This window comes from Oryza sativa, chromosome 8 (genome assembly GCF_034140825.1).
Source record: "Oryza sativa Japonica Group chromosome 8, ASM3414082v1".
Taxonomy (NCBI): Eukaryota; Viridiplantae; Streptophyta; class Magnoliopsida; order Poales; family Poaceae; genus Oryza; species Oryza sativa.
The window spans coordinates 25,940,735-25,959,779 of NC_089042.1; the positions used below are offsets into that span (position 1 = coordinate 25,940,735).

Here is a 19,045-nt window from a genome sequence, read left to right on the forward strand (position 1 = left end):
TCCTGTGACTGAATTCCTTGCTCAACATGCATCTGCCCCTGTGTTTCCATTTTATCTTGCATATAGATATGTATATTTTCAGTTATTTTCTGCTTATTCAAAGCTTCCTAGCTGCTCCATCATGTTTCTGCCTTTTGCAATCTTATAGCCAACCACCTGTCTTGAGATATATTACTCTTATCTCAGACTTACTGCATCCATGTCACAATCCTCATTGACTGGTTGCTTGCCTTCTCTCTGATTCTGCCTTATGTTTGAAGTAACTTACTCTCCCTTACTCTAACCCTCCTCAAAACATTCATTCCTGAACCATCCTAAACATTCATTCCTGAACCATCCTTGTTCCTGAAGTTCTAGCACTTCATCCAGAGTAAAAACAGCTTCAATGATAAGTTGGATCTTCAGGAACAATCGGCAGCGGATTGCCATCCTCATCGTGATAGGTCAAGATGAATGCTGATATTGTGTAAGAGTGGATATATTTTCACAAACCTTCCGTGAGTCTTTCGGAAACCTGATTCCTGAAACACTAAGAAATGAACCTACACAATAATACATGATTCCTGAAACAATTAGGAATGAACCTACACAATAGAAATAGATGTGTTAGTCAAACTATATATTGATATCATTAGTTTTTTCATAGACAGGCGCGGATTTATATTCTTCTGGCTTAGCTAGGAAACGGCTACTTTACTCCAGTGATAACAGAAGTTACTGCTAGTAATACTGTATAGTCTTGCTAGTTTATTTTGTCAAAAACTTTGAAGTCATGTTCCTTGTATGCTTATATCCTGATTATAATAGCAGTTTTTATGTATATATTCTTAGGCACACAAAAAGTAATACATATTGAGTTGCAAACCTCTTTACTGGTCTAAGCCGTCTTCTTTACAGAAAGTACCACTCATTGGGGCCAAAGCAATATCTAATTGTTCATCACCGTAGTACCCAAAGCCAAAGTACCACTCATTGGGGCCAAAGCAATATCTAATTGTTCATCATTGTAGTACCCAAAGCCGCATCATTATTATAGCTCAAAATGCAGCGGAAGTAATGTCGCAATGGCTTAGGGCCTGTATGAAAACAGTGACTTGAACATGTTTACGACGAAACAAAAGTTAGTACAATGAAACATCATATATACTGTATAAAATGGATAGCCATGAGTAGAGTATAGAGAGTATTAATGAGCGAATAATGTAACTTCATACCTTCCACTGGGAATCAATTTATGATAACTTGCTTCGATTTTTGTTTCCTCTGAAGACTGAACAATAAAATCTAGCAGGGTTTCACCCTTAAAATGGAACCAGGAATGATCCCCTCTCTAGAATGATATCATATATCCATTCCTTTCCTGGATAAGTAGCCGGATAGAATGATCTCCTTCCACCAAACGGATGATAAAGTAACCATTGTCGGGCATGGTGGGGCAAAAACGGATGATAAATAACCATCGACGGGTGTGGTGGGGCAATTTCTACAAGTAAATGGTGCCCTCTCAACAGAGTATTGGCGCAACTCGGATACAAAATCAGTGTAAGTTGTTCTTTGTCCACGTCCGCAAGGTTGAGAGTAAACGTTATGATACCCTGTAATAAGAGATCAGAGCACAAACGAATTACATGCATGTAAGACAAAGATGATTTACAAATAATTTGATTATGTTCCACACAAGAATAACATATTTCAAGGATAATGACAGTTAGTGAGAATTAAATGTCCAATCTAGTTCATAAAACTATAAAAGAACTTGATCTTAGTTTAGATCATCCTCTAGGCTCTAGCTGCTCATGTCTCCATTTCTTCCCGATTGTAATCTTCCATGGACATTGGGAGTACTACATAACACACCCCTAATCCTCCTGGATCCCCCTAGTGTAGACTCTAGATTCTCCAATTAATGCCTATCCTTGTTCATCCGTACATGCAACATGTATGTATGCATGCCATAATTGGTTTGCACCAATGTGTTCTATAAATTCTTAGCCAGCATATGTGAACTAACTGCGCAGATGCCTAGAACAAATTAGCATATAATCGAGAAATTCAGAAACAACATTAATTTGGGGCAGGTTGCAACTAAACTAACATCGATCTCATGACTCGGCACAAAATCAGTCTCTTAATACCAGCAATCAACACATCGCAACGCAACAGTGCGAACCTAGTACTCCGATCCAGTTGCAAAGCTACTAGTAGCAATTAGCTATGTCGTCGAACGATTTCACTTCACCTCGAGGGGGTCGGCCTCGGGAGGGCCTGGCACCTCTCCGGCTGCGGCGGCCATGATGCATCTGTCCTGCAAGCGCAAGGGAGGAGAGATCGATCACGGCGCAAACAAGGTAGAGAGAGAGAGATCGCGATCGATCGAGGCGAAGAGAGAGACCACACCTGGGTGAGCGGCGGTGTCGATCGACCTCGACGACGATGGCGGCGCGGCGCGGCGCGGGGAGACAGCCTGATGCGGCGCGGGATAGGGTTAGGGCTTGTCATGTGCGTGCGTGCGGAGCGGCGAGGAATGGAGGCTGGGGGAACCATACCTCTTACCTCGCGGCGCGCGGAAGTCGGGGGAGATCGCGCGCGTGGCCGCCGGAGACGGAGGAGGAGGAGGACGTACGGCTCGCCTCCGGGGAGCTCTTCCGATCGATTCCTCGGCGGCGGAGGAGGAGATCGATCGCGAATTCGGCGATGGGAAATGCGCGTGGAAGAGGTTAGGGGGAAGGCGAGGAAGAAGCACACGGCGACGAGGAGGAGGAGGGGTTTTGAGGGGGGTTTGGTGCCCGCGCGCGCGGGACGAAGAGAGGAAGGATATATCCTTCCGTGACCCCCCTGATTTTACGTAATTACATTCCAGTCCTTCGTTTGGCACAATAGATGGTCTTTTTTGGAAGTTATATAAGTTTATTGATTGTTTTTCACTTTTTAACTCTGTTGAATTTATTAAGCTAGTGCTGGTGGTCAGTTGTATTAATCGTTCTACTGGTGCATGCATGCATAATTTATTTTACTGTTGCATGAAGTGCATATATATAACCAGAGGTTAAATCAACATGGAAATGCCTAATAAGCTTTTTTGTTAGAGAATTGTTTGCCGGGAATTTATTTGTCAGTGTTGGGACGGGCAGAACAATTTACAGTTAGCAGCAGTGTTTGCGTAAACCGTTCGGTGATTGTAAATCGCTCATAAGTTTTTTTTTTTGTGAAAACTGTTGAAAACATGTGAAATTTGATCAGTTCTGTCAAAAAATTGAAACTCACTTTGATTTAATATCTTTTCATCATTAGACCAGTTTACGAAATGGTTTGTCAAGTTGATCCAGCTCGAAGCACCAAATTTTCACAAAACCGAGCGCCTTTTTTTTTGTCAAATACTGGGAACGCTGGTTATCCGTTACTCCAACCCCAAATTTGGGCACATGATCCTTCTTTAAAAGAAGGCTTCGGGTAAGTTTGATATAGCTGTTGGGCTTAGCTAGTTAGTGGCACGTAAAGCAAGACACATTGTTAGCGTATAAATAATTACTACATGCGTCCTAAAATAAAAACATTTTTAGCTATGAATCTAGACAACTATATATGTTCAGATTCTGCTTTATTTTAGGACGGAGGTAGTAAACATTAACTATTATAATTTTGAAAATATATTTACATTTTTTTGTTATAGAAAATTTTATTTAAAAAATTTTCGCACAAAATAAACCATTTAACTGTTTTAAAAACACGTTCACGGTAAATGAAGTATTAGCTCAATACAACCATAGATGGTCAAATCTGAATTAATCCTAAAGACAAATTGAACAATCTCTTATTCAAATTCTCTCCGGGATTAGATTTTTTTTAAGAGTAACCATTGGAGTAAGATGCAATAAATGAAGCTCTGCAATTTTTGGGGTTTGTGAGTACTTCTTAGCCCTTTTTTAGAGAGATTTTCGAGCAGAACTCTATGGGCTTTGGCTTAGTTGGGCTTGGGCCGGTTTAAAGAGCAGAGAACTAGCGACAGCCTACCCAAAGCTTTTCTGTACAACGCATATATACGGATACCGTTATACACACCCCATAAGGCTAGTCCTAACCCATGACACTAGACAGTTTCCATAAACTCCACATCATCAAAAAAAAAAAAAACTAGTACTAGATACTACTCTTTCAATACAAATATCATTCTTTCACACTTAAATTTAATGCTATTTATGTCACATGATGTCTTGGATGTTGTGTAGAAACCATATCTTATGCAAGACCTGGTTTTATTTTCTTTCCTTATTGATTCACTTGTCATATCATTTTTTATCATAGGTGGCAGCTTATTTAATGCTATGGACACCATCCTAGTCATTGGGTTAGAAATGATCTAAGATAAAACTACACGAGCATTAACATAAGCTCGTAGAAGTAGGAGACCAGACTATCAGAATAATCTCCTACGAAAATGAGGTCGTGTTGTAAAATTTCAGGATCAATTTCATTGCGCACGAAATCTCATCTTAAAATTTGGTATTCCCTATGTAGGTATTTTTCGACTTGATAGAAACTTTTATGAAGGCATTTTCAACGTGTAGGCAGTTTTGTAGTAACGTGAGAAAACATAACGTAGCATTTGTAGTTTTTCGTTAGCTGTACAGCAGCACAGCAGATAGACCACACGCGGTTGCTGGACGGAAACTATATATTAGTATAGCCCCAAGTGTATCTATGTTCACGAACAAAAAACCAGATATCATGCACGCATTAACAAAGTTACAGGAAACAATAACAAATAAAATACCAACAAAACAAACGCTGAAATGCAGAGGTTTCCCCGTAAACCTCAGCAAAATGCAGATATAAAAGGCCGCTGCGACACAAGTTCATAGCAAAGATACACCGGGGGAGAAATAAGAAAACTAAAAAAGAGAAGAAAACTATGGTGGTATACAGCACTTTTCAGGGTTGCCCATGACCCAAATATATCCTTCCACCATTGCTGATTCTGCTCCAAGATCTGCACAAGCATCAGTACCCACAAATACATTAACAGAAAATTCACGTAATTAAGTGATCAGTCAAATTGCTTGGTTAAAAGAAGTTTGAAGGTTGACAATCTCAGCAAGAGAGTGTGAAGGGTCTGATTTCCATACCTGCAACCCTAAATAGCGGGTGAGTCCCAATGTATCCCACAAGTGCCTACTTATCAGCATGCCGGCGCTTGTGTCTCCTATGGCCGTGGTTACCGCCATGAGGTGGTCTCTTCGGCTTCTTACTGCTGCATGAACAGAAGGTTTTTCAAACAAGTGACAGACAACACCAGTTCATCGTTGAGGTTACATCAGTAATGGTTTGAATTAGAAATATTTCAACACTAACCAGAATGCTTCCATTAGAAGCCTGTATATAATATAGACAGGGATAGCCAGCAAAGCAGAAGCCTGCAAAGAAAATAATTTTGTTATATGGGCATATATCTACAGCTGGTTAAATTTTCCAAGGGTGCTTACCAGGAACCAAACCAACTCCTTCGTCGCAAGTGATTTGGATACCTCATGTTGGTGTAGGTAATCTAAGATGGTTGATTGCGCCTAGAAAAACCGATAAACAAATGTTGAGATTTTTCTCGCGGATGAAATACTTCTAGTATAGGAGTAAAGTGAACATCAATAAATGTCGTATATCCAAATGGTGTAAATGTAACTATATGTTGGTGCAGTAATCACAATCTAGTTTGAAATGTGACTCTGACTAACATAATAATATCTGGTGGTCAAGGGGATTAAGAACAGAGATGATAATAGAATACTGGTGGAGTACTGACATGAAACACATACTAGAATATCTAGACATTTTAATATAAGGAGATGCAGACCTGCCGATGGTATGTGGTTGCTGATTCAAGAAATGACCCATACACACGAACTGCTCTTTTAGTATACGGCTTAAGAGTAGTTCTAACTTTCTCAACATGTGGCTTTGTAACCTCAGCAACTTGATCAATGTAGGGTTTGGAGAACTTCTTGGCTTCCTATTGCAACATAGTCAAATGACCATCAATTGATCATATATACCATATACCAGTGCAGCCATCAGAGGAAGATATTCTAGATTCATGAAAGTACTAGTGCGAAGTACCTGGAAGTAGGGATCAGCAAACTCTTTAACCTTTGCAACATGAGGTTTAACAGCATCCCTTGATGCCTCATAGACCTCCACGGATTTTGATGAGACCTTTTGTACATAAGGTTCTGTGTTTTTCTTGAGGACAACCAATTTTTCCTTCACTGGAACCCATTTCTTCAATAATTTAAAGTTATATTGTTAGTTGAAGATAAATAAAAAAGTAATAAAAACATAGTCATCGTAAGCTACCATTTTAGCAGTCTCCACATGTGGCTCAGCCCATTTTTTTGCCTGTGCTGATTTTTCTGATGCCTGATGCAGGTATACATGGACGTATGTTAACAGTGGATATATTTAAGGTATGCATTTTGAAATAAAAATAAAAACTGTGTAATTAGGATGCACCTTCTGCAGAAAACTGTTGATAGCAGGTTTTCCATGTTCATTCCAGTGACCAGAGATCACCTCCTACACAGCACGACAATGACAATGATAAGGGACAGGGAATACAAATTACTAGAATGTCAGGTGCATTGTTTGCTGGTTCTGCTTTGTTACCATATAATGAGCAGAGTGCGCAGCTAACCAAGGTGGCAACCATGCTCCATGAACCTGTAAAACGAAAGGCGGTATAAAATCACGCAGCCATATTTTGTTCGCATAAACCCAAGAGGATAACATCAAAGCAACATTAGAATAAACTTCAGGATACTTTAGAATGATAGACACATATTGTAATTTGAAATGCAGCAAATGCTGGGAGACAAAGAAAAGGACTGTGCATCTACAAGGCATGTATCTCTTGGTCATGTTATGTTATCACTGATCAGCTCCACCAGCTGATCATTTAACTTGGAAGTTTAGTTTAGCCCAATAAGATCATAACTGTAATGTAGGATCATTGTCTTCACATTATTGATACTAATATGCATCAAGTTTAGATGACTGAAAGGATTATACTAGCAGCTCTACTATCGTACTATCAAGGTATCTTTACCTCTGTCAGCTGTTTTGACTTAGTTGTTGCTTCCAAATGCAGCCTCATCAGTTCCTCCTACAAACATGAAAAATCATGTATGGAATCAAATTCATCATAGAATCATCATATGTAAATGCATTAATAGTCATCAAACATATCTCACCTCGGCAACTTTCAGAGCACGTTCTGTGCTTTGAAGCTTGCGCTTTTGCTCATCATTTGTCTTTTGGAGCTAGGTAGGACCAAAAACAGAACAGAAAAAAGATAAGTCCATATGACATGTAGAATGTTATATCTGTTTAGATTTAGTTAACTTTTGAGTGTAGGATCATATCAATCAGAAGACTCTCCAGTTATTATTGATAGACTCAGCTTCTAAGAAAAGAGAACATTGTAATAAAATTTAGTGCGCAGCTGTTACATATTCATGAACAAAATGGAGAGAAATCAGCTAGTCCCTTGGAAATAGGATTGTTAACCTACTACAGAAGTGCATTTAGTTTCTTTGGGGGGTTTGACTATTTATTTTTGGGTAGGTGAGGTGGCAAGATGTGCTGCCTGCCGTTGGAGGGTCTTGTAGTAACTAAGGAACGGAGTGGGATAAGATCATAAGTTTGCTGCATAACATATTTACGTAGTTACAAAAGGCAAACAACCCTGACGAAAATAACTAATACAGACCTGAAATAGAATAGTCTAATAGTACAAAAGGCCAGAGTCATCAGTCATGTACTCACTGCGTCAATCTTTGCATTCAACTCTTGCACCCTCTTCTCTGCATCATTAGCTCTGTTCTCCAAAGTAGCTTTCTTGACACTTTGTGCTTCAACATCCTTCTTGAGCTTGTCAATCTAGAATAGAAAATATTAGAAACCACAACCTAATAAGTGGTAAATTTTAATTTATCATGAACATTCTATGTTTTGCACCTGCTTCTCAAGCTCAACAGCCCGAGCGTTGGCCTTGCCAGCCTGCTCCTCAGCAGCCACAGACCCCTTTGCCTGTAAATGGATCAGATAGTGATACAATAAATTTTAGCCCATAAAGTAATGTTTCAGAGGCAATTCCTTCAGCATATAGTACTTCATACCTGGAGGGAAGTAATCTCGCTCTGCAGAGAAGCAATCTTCTGTGACTTCTCCTCGATGAGCTTCTCCAACTTTGCTATGCTATCATCCTTAGCCTTCAGTTCCTTGGATCGTTCTGAGATTCCTGATTCTATAAGATGATCCTTGGGTTATTGGAAGAAACATTATGTGCAGCATGCATTTTGGTTAAATCAAATACTAACCCACTATGCAAAAGTTATGAAGTTTGTTTTGCTTGATTCAGAAACAGTACTACCAGTCTACCACAAAAAGATATTATTCCCAATTCGGGCACAGCTTTAACTCTAGACAGTACAAGCTTTTTAAGGCCATTTATAACCCTATTATTACACAAATTATTCCAACTAAAGCATGAAAATTCATGATAGGCTTAAAGTTGTTGTGGTATAAATAATTACAACCATTGAATGCTGAACCACGAAAAGGTAACTTTAAGCAAAGTAAAAAAGAGTAAAACGCAGTTTCAAAAAGGAAAACACAGTTTCAAACGAGTACGCAATTTTTTTTAGAAAAAAACAAAAGGATCAAAATGCTCGCAAGTGGAGTATCTATCATATCGATAAAGAAAAAGTTCAAATGAATAGCAAGTAGAGTATATATCATATGGCGGATAAAAAGAAAAAAAATGAAACAACTAGGAAAATCTCACAAACAACAAGCCACTTGATCAAATTAGGCGCTTGTCACCAAGCAATCCAACACCGCCCATCAATTGATCACGCAAATACTAAACCCCTTATAACATGGATCCCGCAAAGCTCGACAAATCTAACATCATCTCGCGATTCACGTCGAATTGGCCCCCTAAACCCCTCGCTTCGCTCATCGCGGAGCCACCAAATCCAGCGAAAGAAGATCAAATTACCCTACCTCACGAGCACCAAATCCAATCCAACCCACCCAAATCCCCCCACCGGAAACCCCAACGAGCCACCCCCACCTCCGACTCAACCCGATGAGATACACCAGCACGGCACGCCACGGCACTTACCTAGGCCGGAGATCTTATCCCTCAGCTGCTGCAGCTCCGCCCTGAGCGCCACCGCCTCCGCCTCCTCCTTGGCCCTCTCCACGATCCCCTCCTCCACCTCCACCACCGCCTCCGCCGCCTCCTCCTGCGCCGCCACTCCCGTCGCGATCACCAGCACCACCGCCGCCGCCAGCAGCAGGAGCAGCCTCGAGATCCTCCCCATCGCCGAACCCCCTCCTCCTCCTCCCAACCCCAACCCGCCGCCTCCGGTTCGCCGCCGAGCCCGCGAAGACGACGACGACGACGAAGGCGAGTAGTGGCGGAGAGTGCCCCGGTGCGCGTCGCGTCGCGTTCGTTAGGACTTAGGCGCTGCGAGGCTGCAGATTTTTTTTTCCCTTTTTCTCCTCTATTTTTCCCCTTTTTTTTCTCTTTTTAACCCGCGACGAAGACGAAGCCACGGGAGCACGTGACCTGGCACGTGGAGCGGGGGGGCGGCACACGTGGCGGGTCGCGGTTCGTGCTGCCGCGTGGGTCCACGTCACTGGCTGGGTCACTGTGAGATGGGTCCCACCGAGCCTATCCTGAAGGACAGGTGGCTGGCGGCGACGACCCGGCACGCATCGAAGGGGGAAAAGATGTTTTTCTCTCTTTTTTTTTGTTTTTGAGAAGAAAAGGAAATTGATTTCGAGTGTCCGTACAAATGTCCGTGTTCTAGAAGGCGTTGGGTGGTAGGCTTCCTAATTCTAACCATCGCTTTTATGGTTGGGTTGGGATTAAGCTTAAATAATCACCTGCAATACCTAAAAAATGAGGTACTAGTTTAATCACTGTGATTTGGATTAGGGGATTCGAAGTTGATCATGCAAAGGTTTCTCCGGTCTTTGAGGGCAATGCAAAGATCCATTTCCTTAATTTCCCATTCTGCACACCAGACTGATGTCCATATTATGTTAGGGAGTATCTGATTTCTTTTCTAATTTTAGATTTCACACTTCCCAATCTAGGAGTACTAGGCTGTGCGTTTTCTGAAAAGCAATTTTTTTTACCTTGTAGCATTAATTTATCCACTTATACCTTCAAATAACTATAAAAAAAAGAAATTCCATCAGTTCGTAAATTTCAGCTGTCTCAAACTGCACAAATACGCTGAATAATTCCCAAAGCCACTAGCTACTGATGAAGGAGTAGCTGAATCTTTGACATAACTGATGAATCTTCTCTAAACTGATGAGAAAACATAACTGCAAAAAAAAAAACGGTGGAATGACTGACAGTCTGACGGCAACCATAAATGGGATCTTGATCATCTGATGAAAATCGGACCGTGGTGGGGTTACGTTGGAATTAAAGGTGAGATCAGGGTTGTTGCAGCAGTTACTACAGTCTTACTGTTACAGAGGGGTTAGTTGGCGAGTAGCTCAATCGTCAGCCATTCTTTTCTTCTTGTGATGAAGAAATTAAGGTGAGAGTTCAATTTTCAGTGGCAGGAAAAGATTAAGCACTTTGCTTACCACTCAGTGGTTGCAATCTTTTAGACTTTGAGACGATTTATCTGATGGTGGGTTATCTATCCGTGTTCTTTGTCGACTTCTTTTTGCTGCCGGATTAATTTGACCTGTGTTTCCATGCTTTTGGGTGGAGAAAATGGACAAGAACAAACTTGGCACTTGACAGATGAGAAAAATGAGACGTTTACATGTGTACGAATGGGCGGAGGTGCGGAGAAGATGCACACGCACGGCTACAGGGTGTTTTCCGAGTGTAGTTTTTTTTTTCTTTTCTAGCCACGTGAGCTGGAAGGCAAGGAATTCCGGTGCAAATACTGCAAATCTTCATGAATCATGAATTCACCGGTAAAACAACAGCGAGAGTCTACGGCTTGCTTGGCGAGTCCGTCTTGTGGCATCACAATTGTCACACCATTAAGTGTTAACACGGCGTGAGGGAAGAAATTCTGAGAGGTACCGAAGACTATTAGTGGTTGAGCGTTTTATAGCTAGGAGGCGTTCCAGCATGGTGTTGAGAGAGAGGGAGAAGGACATATGCTGTGTTTGGAAAATTGGTTTGGGATATGATTTCCCACCTCTTAAAAGGTAAGCTTCAATATTAGCCATCCATTCATCTCACTCCATTTTATCATATCCCTCCATTCATTTCTATTTCCCATCCCACCTCTCCTAACCTATTTTCCAAACACACCCCTAGGTGTTGGAATTTACACTCTCATCCAAAGTCATTATATATCTGCTCCTGTTCACAATAATATACTCCCTCTGTCCTAAAATAAATCCAATACTAAATATGAAATACGGGTAAGAAAGAAGGGGTAAAAGATCTTATGATCCTCTTTAGGGAGCTTCTAGCCACCACAATTTCTTCCAGAATTTTCAGGTCCCTTTCAAATTCTCAACTAGATTAAGAGATTTATAAAATCCATAAAATAAACTAGAAGTGGAAACCCAACCTTTTTATATTCTAAAAAACTAGCTACCAATTATTTATTTAGAATCATTAAGCTTTCCCAAACAGATTAGGCTGTCTTTGTTGCTTGAAAGGGTTTACAAGGATGCACAATAAACTCACAATGGGCCATCATGTGCGCGTCCTAAGCACACGCTTGGTAGAGGCTGCAGGCCCAGCAAGCCGCATCCCACGTGGAGTACCCACACAATGCCCACTTTTCTGGGCCCCCAATGTAATAAACCGCGTCAGCCTCGCTGGGCCTTAACTGGGCCGGATCCACTCAAACTGGCTAGAAGAGTAGGAGTACTTAATTTCAGCCCCATACTAGCCCATTCCAAAGCGAGGACGAGTCGGTGGGCCCCACGTTCTGACCGGGAGGAGACGCCGACGCCGACGACATGGGTCCGTACGCACTCGCACGATCTCCCACGCACCTCCCCTCCAGCTTTGACCACACAGGTAAGGGTAAGGCTGAGAATACAACTTTCTCTCAGCCCACCCGTATACTCTCTCCATTACTTTTGAATGACATATTTTTAAATCTAAAAAATTTATTTTTATAGATATATTTCTATCCAACAATTTATCCTCTTAATGACTTTCTCAGTGTCAGTGACATGGGACCGGGAGTATCATGACTTAGAGACTTGAGGCAGACACGATCACCCACGTGGCCTAACCCCCTCGGGGGGGTCGGGCCCGAGGGTGATACGGCCGCCCTTCTCTTTGTCTCCCCGAGGGGTCGGACCGCTCCCGTCTCGGCCCCGAGGGCCGAGGCGCCCCGACCCCTTGTGGGTTTTGCGCCGCGTATATGGGGTAGGTGAGCATAGCGGGGCTCACCTAACCACATTTATTGCGGTTTGGACGAGCGCGTCACGCCGCATGTAACGCAGTGCAGCGCGCTCGTTTATCCGGTCTGTGACCGGTCACAGACCGATCAGATCGTGGGTTAGGTGGCGACAGGCGGTCTGACGCACGCCTCGCCCCGTCAGGATGAGAGCCTCCAAGCACTCGTCCCTAGCCGGAGCCGGCGTGTTAGCTCCTGGAGATGGCACGTTGGTCCCGGTCAGATATATACCAGGCTTCATCCTAACCATTACAAGCAAGACATTGTATGAAGAGGGACGAACATGCAGATTGATAAACTGACACGTGGTGGACAAGAATGACCGATTTGTGACCGGTCTGACACTGGTCATGTCGTCAGCAGACAGCCATGTTCCCACGTCGCGCTTGCTTCCGGCGGAAGTGGAGGTAGGTATGGGCCGTCCCATCAGAAGGTCATTCGGACGGCAACCATACAAGTCTCCGTCTGTTTATGAAAAGATAGGATAAGTCCCCACAAAAAGAGAGATGGTGCATGTGGTATCCCCTTGAGGTATAAAAGGAGGACCTTGCCCACTTAGAAGGGGATTTTTTCGGATCCAGAACGATCAGAGAGGGAGAGAGTAAGAGCTCTCTGGTTCTCCAGCTCTCTTGTAGCTTCTTCATACATAGATCCACCAAAACATAGGAGTAGGGTATTACGCTTCTCAGCGGCCCGAACCTGTATACATCGCCCGTGTCTTGTGTGTTTCCATTCTCGCGAACCTTCCACACACAGACTAGGAGCTTAGAATCTCACCCAGGGCCCCCGGCCGAACCGGCAAAGGGGGGCCTGCGCGGTCTCCCGGTGAGGAGCCCCACGCTCCGTCATCTGGCGCGCCAGGTAGGGGGTTCTGCGTGTGTTCTTCTAAGCTCTCGCACTCTTTCGTGTGCGCCAAGCTTTTCCTGTTCAGCCCAATGGCTGAACAAGCAAAGGCGCACAACCTCTCTCCGAGTGTTAGCGGTGACGACGGGGAGCCAAACCCACGCCGTCGAGCTCGTACTCCACCGCCCCCTCCACGCCAAAGTCCTAGGCGGGAGGAGGCGCTCGAGAGGGTCGAAGGATCCGCGACTTCGACATCCACGGGTGATGGGGAAGGGCGGCGAGATGGGGAGCGTCGCCTCCTCGTCTACGGCGACGACAGCATGCCCCAGGGCGCGCTCCAAGCTGCGGGCGCGCTCCTACGTCACCCGCCCATTGTCCTTGACCCGGAGTCTCCAGCCCAACGTTGGCTGGACGACGTGGCCAACTTGGTCATGACGGCACGGCAGCGCCTAGGTGCTGGTGGGCGGTCCTCCGCCACCAAGACCTCTGGCGCTGCTACCACCGGCTCCGTATCGTCAAGGCGGAGGGCGCGGCGAGTGGCGGCTGTTGCTCGCCATTCGGCCGCCACTCCTTCGTCAGCGCCTCCGACCCAGGAAGATCTGCGTGGGGGGCCGGATGCCCGCATCAGTATCGAGCGCCGGCGTAATGGCCGACGTGCTGCCCACGCAACGGAGGGCGCCTCCTCGTCCGGAGTGTCACATCAACACGGACGCGGGGATCAGCCCTCCGTGCCCCCGGTTGGTGGTGTCGGCTGTAGAGCCTTTGTGGCGAGCCTTCGGAACGTCCGTTGGCCCCCAAGGTTCCGGCCCACCATCGCCGAAAAATATGACGGGAGCGTCAACCCCGCCGAGTTTCTCCAGGTCTACACGACCGGGATCAAGGCCGCCGGGGGTGACGACAGGGTCATGGCGAATTTCTTTCCCATGGCCCTGAAGGGACAGGCACGGGGTTGGCTAATGAACTTGCCACCCGCGTCCGTCCACTCTTGGGAGGATTTGTGCCAACAGTTCACCATGAACTTTCAAGGCACATATCCGCGCCCAGGTGAAGAAGCGGACTTACATGCAGTCCAGCGAAGGGATGATGAGTCACTTCGCTCATACATTCAGCGGTTCTGTCAAGTCCGCAACACCATACCATGCATCCCTGCACACGCGGTGATCTACGCGTTCAGGGGGGGTGTGCGGCACAACCGCATGCTCGAAAAGATTGCCTCCAAAGAGCCCCAGACTACCGCGGAGCTTTTTCAGCTCGCGGACCGAGTGGCTCGTAAGGAAGAGGCATGGACCTGGAACCCCTCCGGTTCCGGTGTGGCAGCTTCGGCCGCCCCCGGATCTGCTGCTCGGACAGGGCGGCGTGACAGGAGGAGGAAGAAGAGGTCAGCCCATTCCGACGACAAGGGTCATGTCCTCGCCGTCGAGGGCGCTTCGCGGGCCACCCGAAAGGGGAGGCCTGCGAGCGACAAAAAGAAGGAGGCCGGCGCTCCCAGTAGGGAGCGCCCAACCGGCAAGTGGTGCATCATCCACAACACCTCCCTTCACGACCTCGCGGACTGCCGCGCAGTCAAAAGTTTGGCTGAGCGGACGAGGAAGTGGGAGGAGGAGAGGAGGCAGGAGCGCCGAGAGGGCAAGTCTCCGGCGGTTCCTTCCGGCAATCGGCGAAGTGAGGCCAAGCAGAAGGCCCCCGCCGAGGACATCGATGACGGCGATGATGACCTAGGTTTCCAAGAGCCTGGGGGCACCATTGCCACTGTCGATGGGGGAGCGTGTGCTCACGTTTCTCGCCGGAGCCTCAAGGCCATGAAGCGAGAGCTTCTGGCCGCGGCCCCTACTCATGAGGCGACGCGCCGGGCGTGGTGGTCGGAGGTTGCCCTCACCTTCGACCAGATCGACCACCCACCGTGCGTTGCCCGGGGAGGACAGATCGCAATGGTGGTTTCCCCCACTGTTTGCAACGTGAAGCTGGGGCGTGTCCTGATTGATGGGGGAGCAGCCCTCAACATCCTTTCCCCCGCAGTCTTTGACGCTATCAAGGCCCCGGGGATGGTGCTCCGGCCGTCCCAGCCGATTATCGGTGTGACGCCGGGTCACACTTGGCCGCTAGGTCATATCGACCTCCCGGTCACCTTCGGTGGATCCGCCAACTTCCGCATGGAGCGGGTGAACTTTGATGTGGCGGACCTCAGTCTGCCCTACAACGCGGTCCTAGGGAGGCCCGCGTTGGTGAAGTTCATGGCGGCAGTCCACTACGCCTACCTCCAGATGAAGATGCCGGGCCCCGGTGGCCCCATCTCTGTCCATGGCGACCTCAAAGTCGCGCTTGCTTGTATGGAGCAGCGCGCGGACCACCTCACCGCCGCGTCCAAGCCCGAGGGAGGCGACGAGAGGCTTGGCACCTCCGCCCCCGCCGCCCCGAGGCAGCGGATAGTCACATGCGACGAGGTCCCGGTCAAGGAGGTTGCCCTGGGCGACGGCCCGTCCAAGACCACACGGATCGGTGGTCTTCTGGACGGCAAATAGGAAGACGCGCTCGTCTCTTTCCTGCGGGCAAACGCTGACGTCTTCGCATGGAGACCGGCGGATATGCCCGGGGTCCCCAGGGAGGTGATTGAGCACCGTCTCGCCGTGCGGTCGGGCGCAAGACCGGTCCGGCAGAAAGTACGGTGGCAGGCCCCGGAACGTCAAGCCTTCATCCGCGAGGAGGTGGCGCGACTTCTGGAGGCCGGATTCATCCGCGAGGTCATCCATCCGGAGTGGCTGGCGAACCCGGTGGTCGTTCCCAAGGCGAACGGCAAGCTTCGGATGTGCATCGACTACACCGACCTTAACAAGGCATGTCCTAAGGACCCTTACCCCCTGCCTCGCATAGATCAGATTGTCGACTCCACAGCGGGGTGCGACCTTTTGTGTTTTCTAGATGCATACTCTGGTTACCATCAGATTCGCATGGCTAGGGAGGATGAGGAAAAAACTGCATTCATTACCCCCATAGGAACTTATTGTTATACGACAATGCCCTTCGGGTTAAAGAATGCAGGTCCTACTTTTCAACGTACTAACGTACTAGTCGAATTTCTTTGGGTAGCCAAATAGGACGTAATGTTGAGGCTTATGTCGATGACTTGGTTGTAAAGACGCGCAACCAAGAGACCTTACTCTCGGATCTAGCGGAAACTTTTGAGAGTCTCCGCTCCGCCCGCATAAAACTGAACCCCGATAAGTGCGTGTTCGGTGTACCTGCGGGCAAGCTTCTCGGGTTTTTGGTCTCTGCCCGAGGCATCGAGGCCAACCCCGAGAAGATACGAGCTATAGAGCGGATGCGCCCCCCCCAGCAAGCTTAGGGATGTGCAATGCGTCACCGGTTGCATGGCCGCCCTAAGTCGGTTCATATCGAGGCTGGGAGAGAAGGCGCTACCCTTATTTAAGCTCCTCAAACGCTCCGGGCCGTTTACTTGGATGGAGGAAGCTGAACGTGCCCTCACTCAGTTGAAGGCGTATCTCAGCTCTCCCCCAGTTCTGGTCGCCCCGGAGCCAAATGAACCCTTGCTACTCTACTTAGCGGCGACCCCGCAAGTGGTTAGTGCGGCGTTGGTTGTGGAGCGCGATAAGGACAATCCTCATTCCGCGCACCCCCACCCTGTGCTGGCTTGGCCCGGGAGAGAGCAGGGAGGAGAGGCCCCCGAGCCGAACGGTGGCCCAAGGCCCCCGACGACCGGAGCAGGCCCTCTGCCCGCTTGTCAGACGGTGCCAGGTGCCCCCGACCCCCAGGATGGCCCGAGGGCCACTGCGGGAAGGCCGCACCTATCGCCCTCTGACCCCGAGGCTAACCCTGTGCCGACTCGACCCGGGAGAGAGCAGGGAGAAGAGGCCCCCGAGCCGAACGGTGGCCTAAGGCCCCTGACGACCGGAGTTGGCCCTTTGCCCGCTTGTCCGACGACGCCAGGAGCCCCCGACCCCCAGGACGGCCCCGAGGCCACTGTGGGAAGGCCGCCCCTGTCGTCCTCCGACCCCGAGGTCGTCGGCACAGAAGACGAGTGCACCCCGCGAGGCCGCTTGGACAAAGAGCGCCCCAGGGATGTGGCCCCTAGCGAAGAGGATCGGCCCCACCGAAAGGTGCAGCGGCCCGTCTACTTTGTTAGTGAGGCCCTCCGGGACGCCAAGACCCGATACCCTCAGGCCCAGAAGATGCTTTACGCTATTCTGATGGCTTCGAGGAAACTGCGCCATTATTTCCAGGCGCATCGGGTCACGGTGGTTACGTCTTACCCCCTCGGCCAAATCTTGCATAATCGAGAGGGTACTGGACGGGTGGTGAAATGGGCAATCGAACTTTCTGAGTTTGATTTGCACTTTGAACCACGCCACGCTATCAAGAGCCAGGCCCTCGCCGATTTTGTGGCAGAGTGGACCCCAGCTCCCGAGCCCGTCTCAGTCCCCGAGGCCAGCTCGGGCCCCTCGCAGCTGCCTCACACCGCCCACTGGGTGATGCAGTTCGACGGCTCCCTGTCTCTTCAGGGCGCCGGTGCGGGGGTCACGTTGACCTCGCCGAGCGGAGACGTCCTCAGATATTTGGTTCGCCTTGACTTTCGGGCGACCAATAATATGGCAGAGTACGAGGGACTCCTTGCGGGACTCAGGGTGGTAGCTGGACTGGGGATCCGCCGCCTCCTGGTGTTAGGCGACTCCCAGCTGGTCGTTAACCAGGTCTACAAGGAGTACCGGTGCTCTGACCCGCAGATGGACGCTTACGTGCGCCAAGTACGGCGTATGGAGCGCCATTTTGACGGGATAGAGCTTCGGCACGTGCCCAGACGGGATAACACGGTTGCCGACGAACTCTCACGGCTCGCTTCCTCGCGAGCCCAGACCCCACCGGGCGCCTTTGAAGAAAGGCTTGCCCAGCCGTCGGCGCGACCCGACCCCTTAGGGGAGACGGACGCGCCTGACAGGCCCCCGATGCCCGTCGGAGTCCAGGCCTCGGGACCCGAGGGGAGCGCTCCCAGCTCCCTTAGATTGATTGCTTGGATCGCTGAGATACAAGCATACCTCACAGATAAGACTCTACCCGAGGACCGCGAAGGGAGTGAACGCGTCCAGCGCATCTCCAAACGCTACGTGCTGGTAGAAGGGACCCTCTATCGGCGCGCGGCTAACGGAATCCTCCTGAAGTGCATTCCTCGGGAACAAGGCGTCGAGCTTCTTGCCGATATCCATGAAGGCGAATGCGGAGCCCACTCCGCCTCGCGCACCTTGGTTGGCAAAGCCTTTCAACAAGGTTTCTATTGGCCGACAGCTCTCAATGATGCGGTCGACCTGGTCCGGCGATGCAGAGCGTGTCAATTCCACGCCAAGCAAATCCATCAGCCGGCCCAGGCCCTGCAGATCATACCACTTTCATGGCCATTTGCTGTCTGGAGGCTCGATATCCTGGGACCGTTTAGGCGGGCCCCGGGCGGGTTTGAGTATCTGTATGTCGCGATCGACAAGTTCACTAAGTGGCCCGAGGCTTATCCGGTCGTCAAGATCGATAAGCACTCCGCACTTAAATTCATTAAGGGCATCACAGCCCGGTTTGGAGTGCCTAACTGTATTATTACGGATAACGGCACCCAATTCACTAGTGAACTTTTCGGCGATTACTGCGAAGACATGGGCATCAAGCTCTGCTTCGCCTCACCTGCCCACCCCAGAAGCAACGGCCAAGTGGAGCGCGCCAATGCGGAAATCCTCAGAGGCCTT

General features: G+C 48.4%; 1 protein-coding gene across 2 annotated transcripts; it reads right to left on the reverse strand.

Annotated features, from left to right (window-relative positions):
* Positions 1-4,658: 4,658 nt before the first annotated feature.
* LOC4346056 (spindle pole body component 110) lies at positions 4,659-9,561 on the reverse strand. Of its 2 annotated transcripts, none has more exons than XM_015795609.3 (15): positions 9,176-9,561; positions 8,166-8,293; positions 8,005-8,076; positions 7,813-7,926; positions 7,239-7,307; positions 7,094-7,150; positions 6,655-6,708; positions 6,502-6,564; positions 6,346-6,408; positions 6,109-6,270; positions 5,846-6,001; positions 5,481-5,561; positions 5,350-5,411; positions 5,124-5,245; positions 4,659-4,987 (listed from the first exon to the last, which is right to left on the reverse strand). In XM_015795609.3, exons 1-14 carry the CDS (start codon positions 9,375-9,377, stop codon positions 5,170-5,172), a joined length of 1,359 nt encoding a protein of 452 aa, XP_015651095.1. In that variant the 5' UTR covers positions 9,378-9,561; the 3' UTR covers positions 4,659-4,987; positions 5,124-5,169. The 2 variants fall into 2 exon arrangements, with proteins under 2 accessions (XP_015651095.1, XP_015651094.1); XM_015795608.3 differs by having other exon boundaries at positions 5,124-5,248.
* Positions 9,562-19,045: the final 9,484 nt, after the last annotated feature.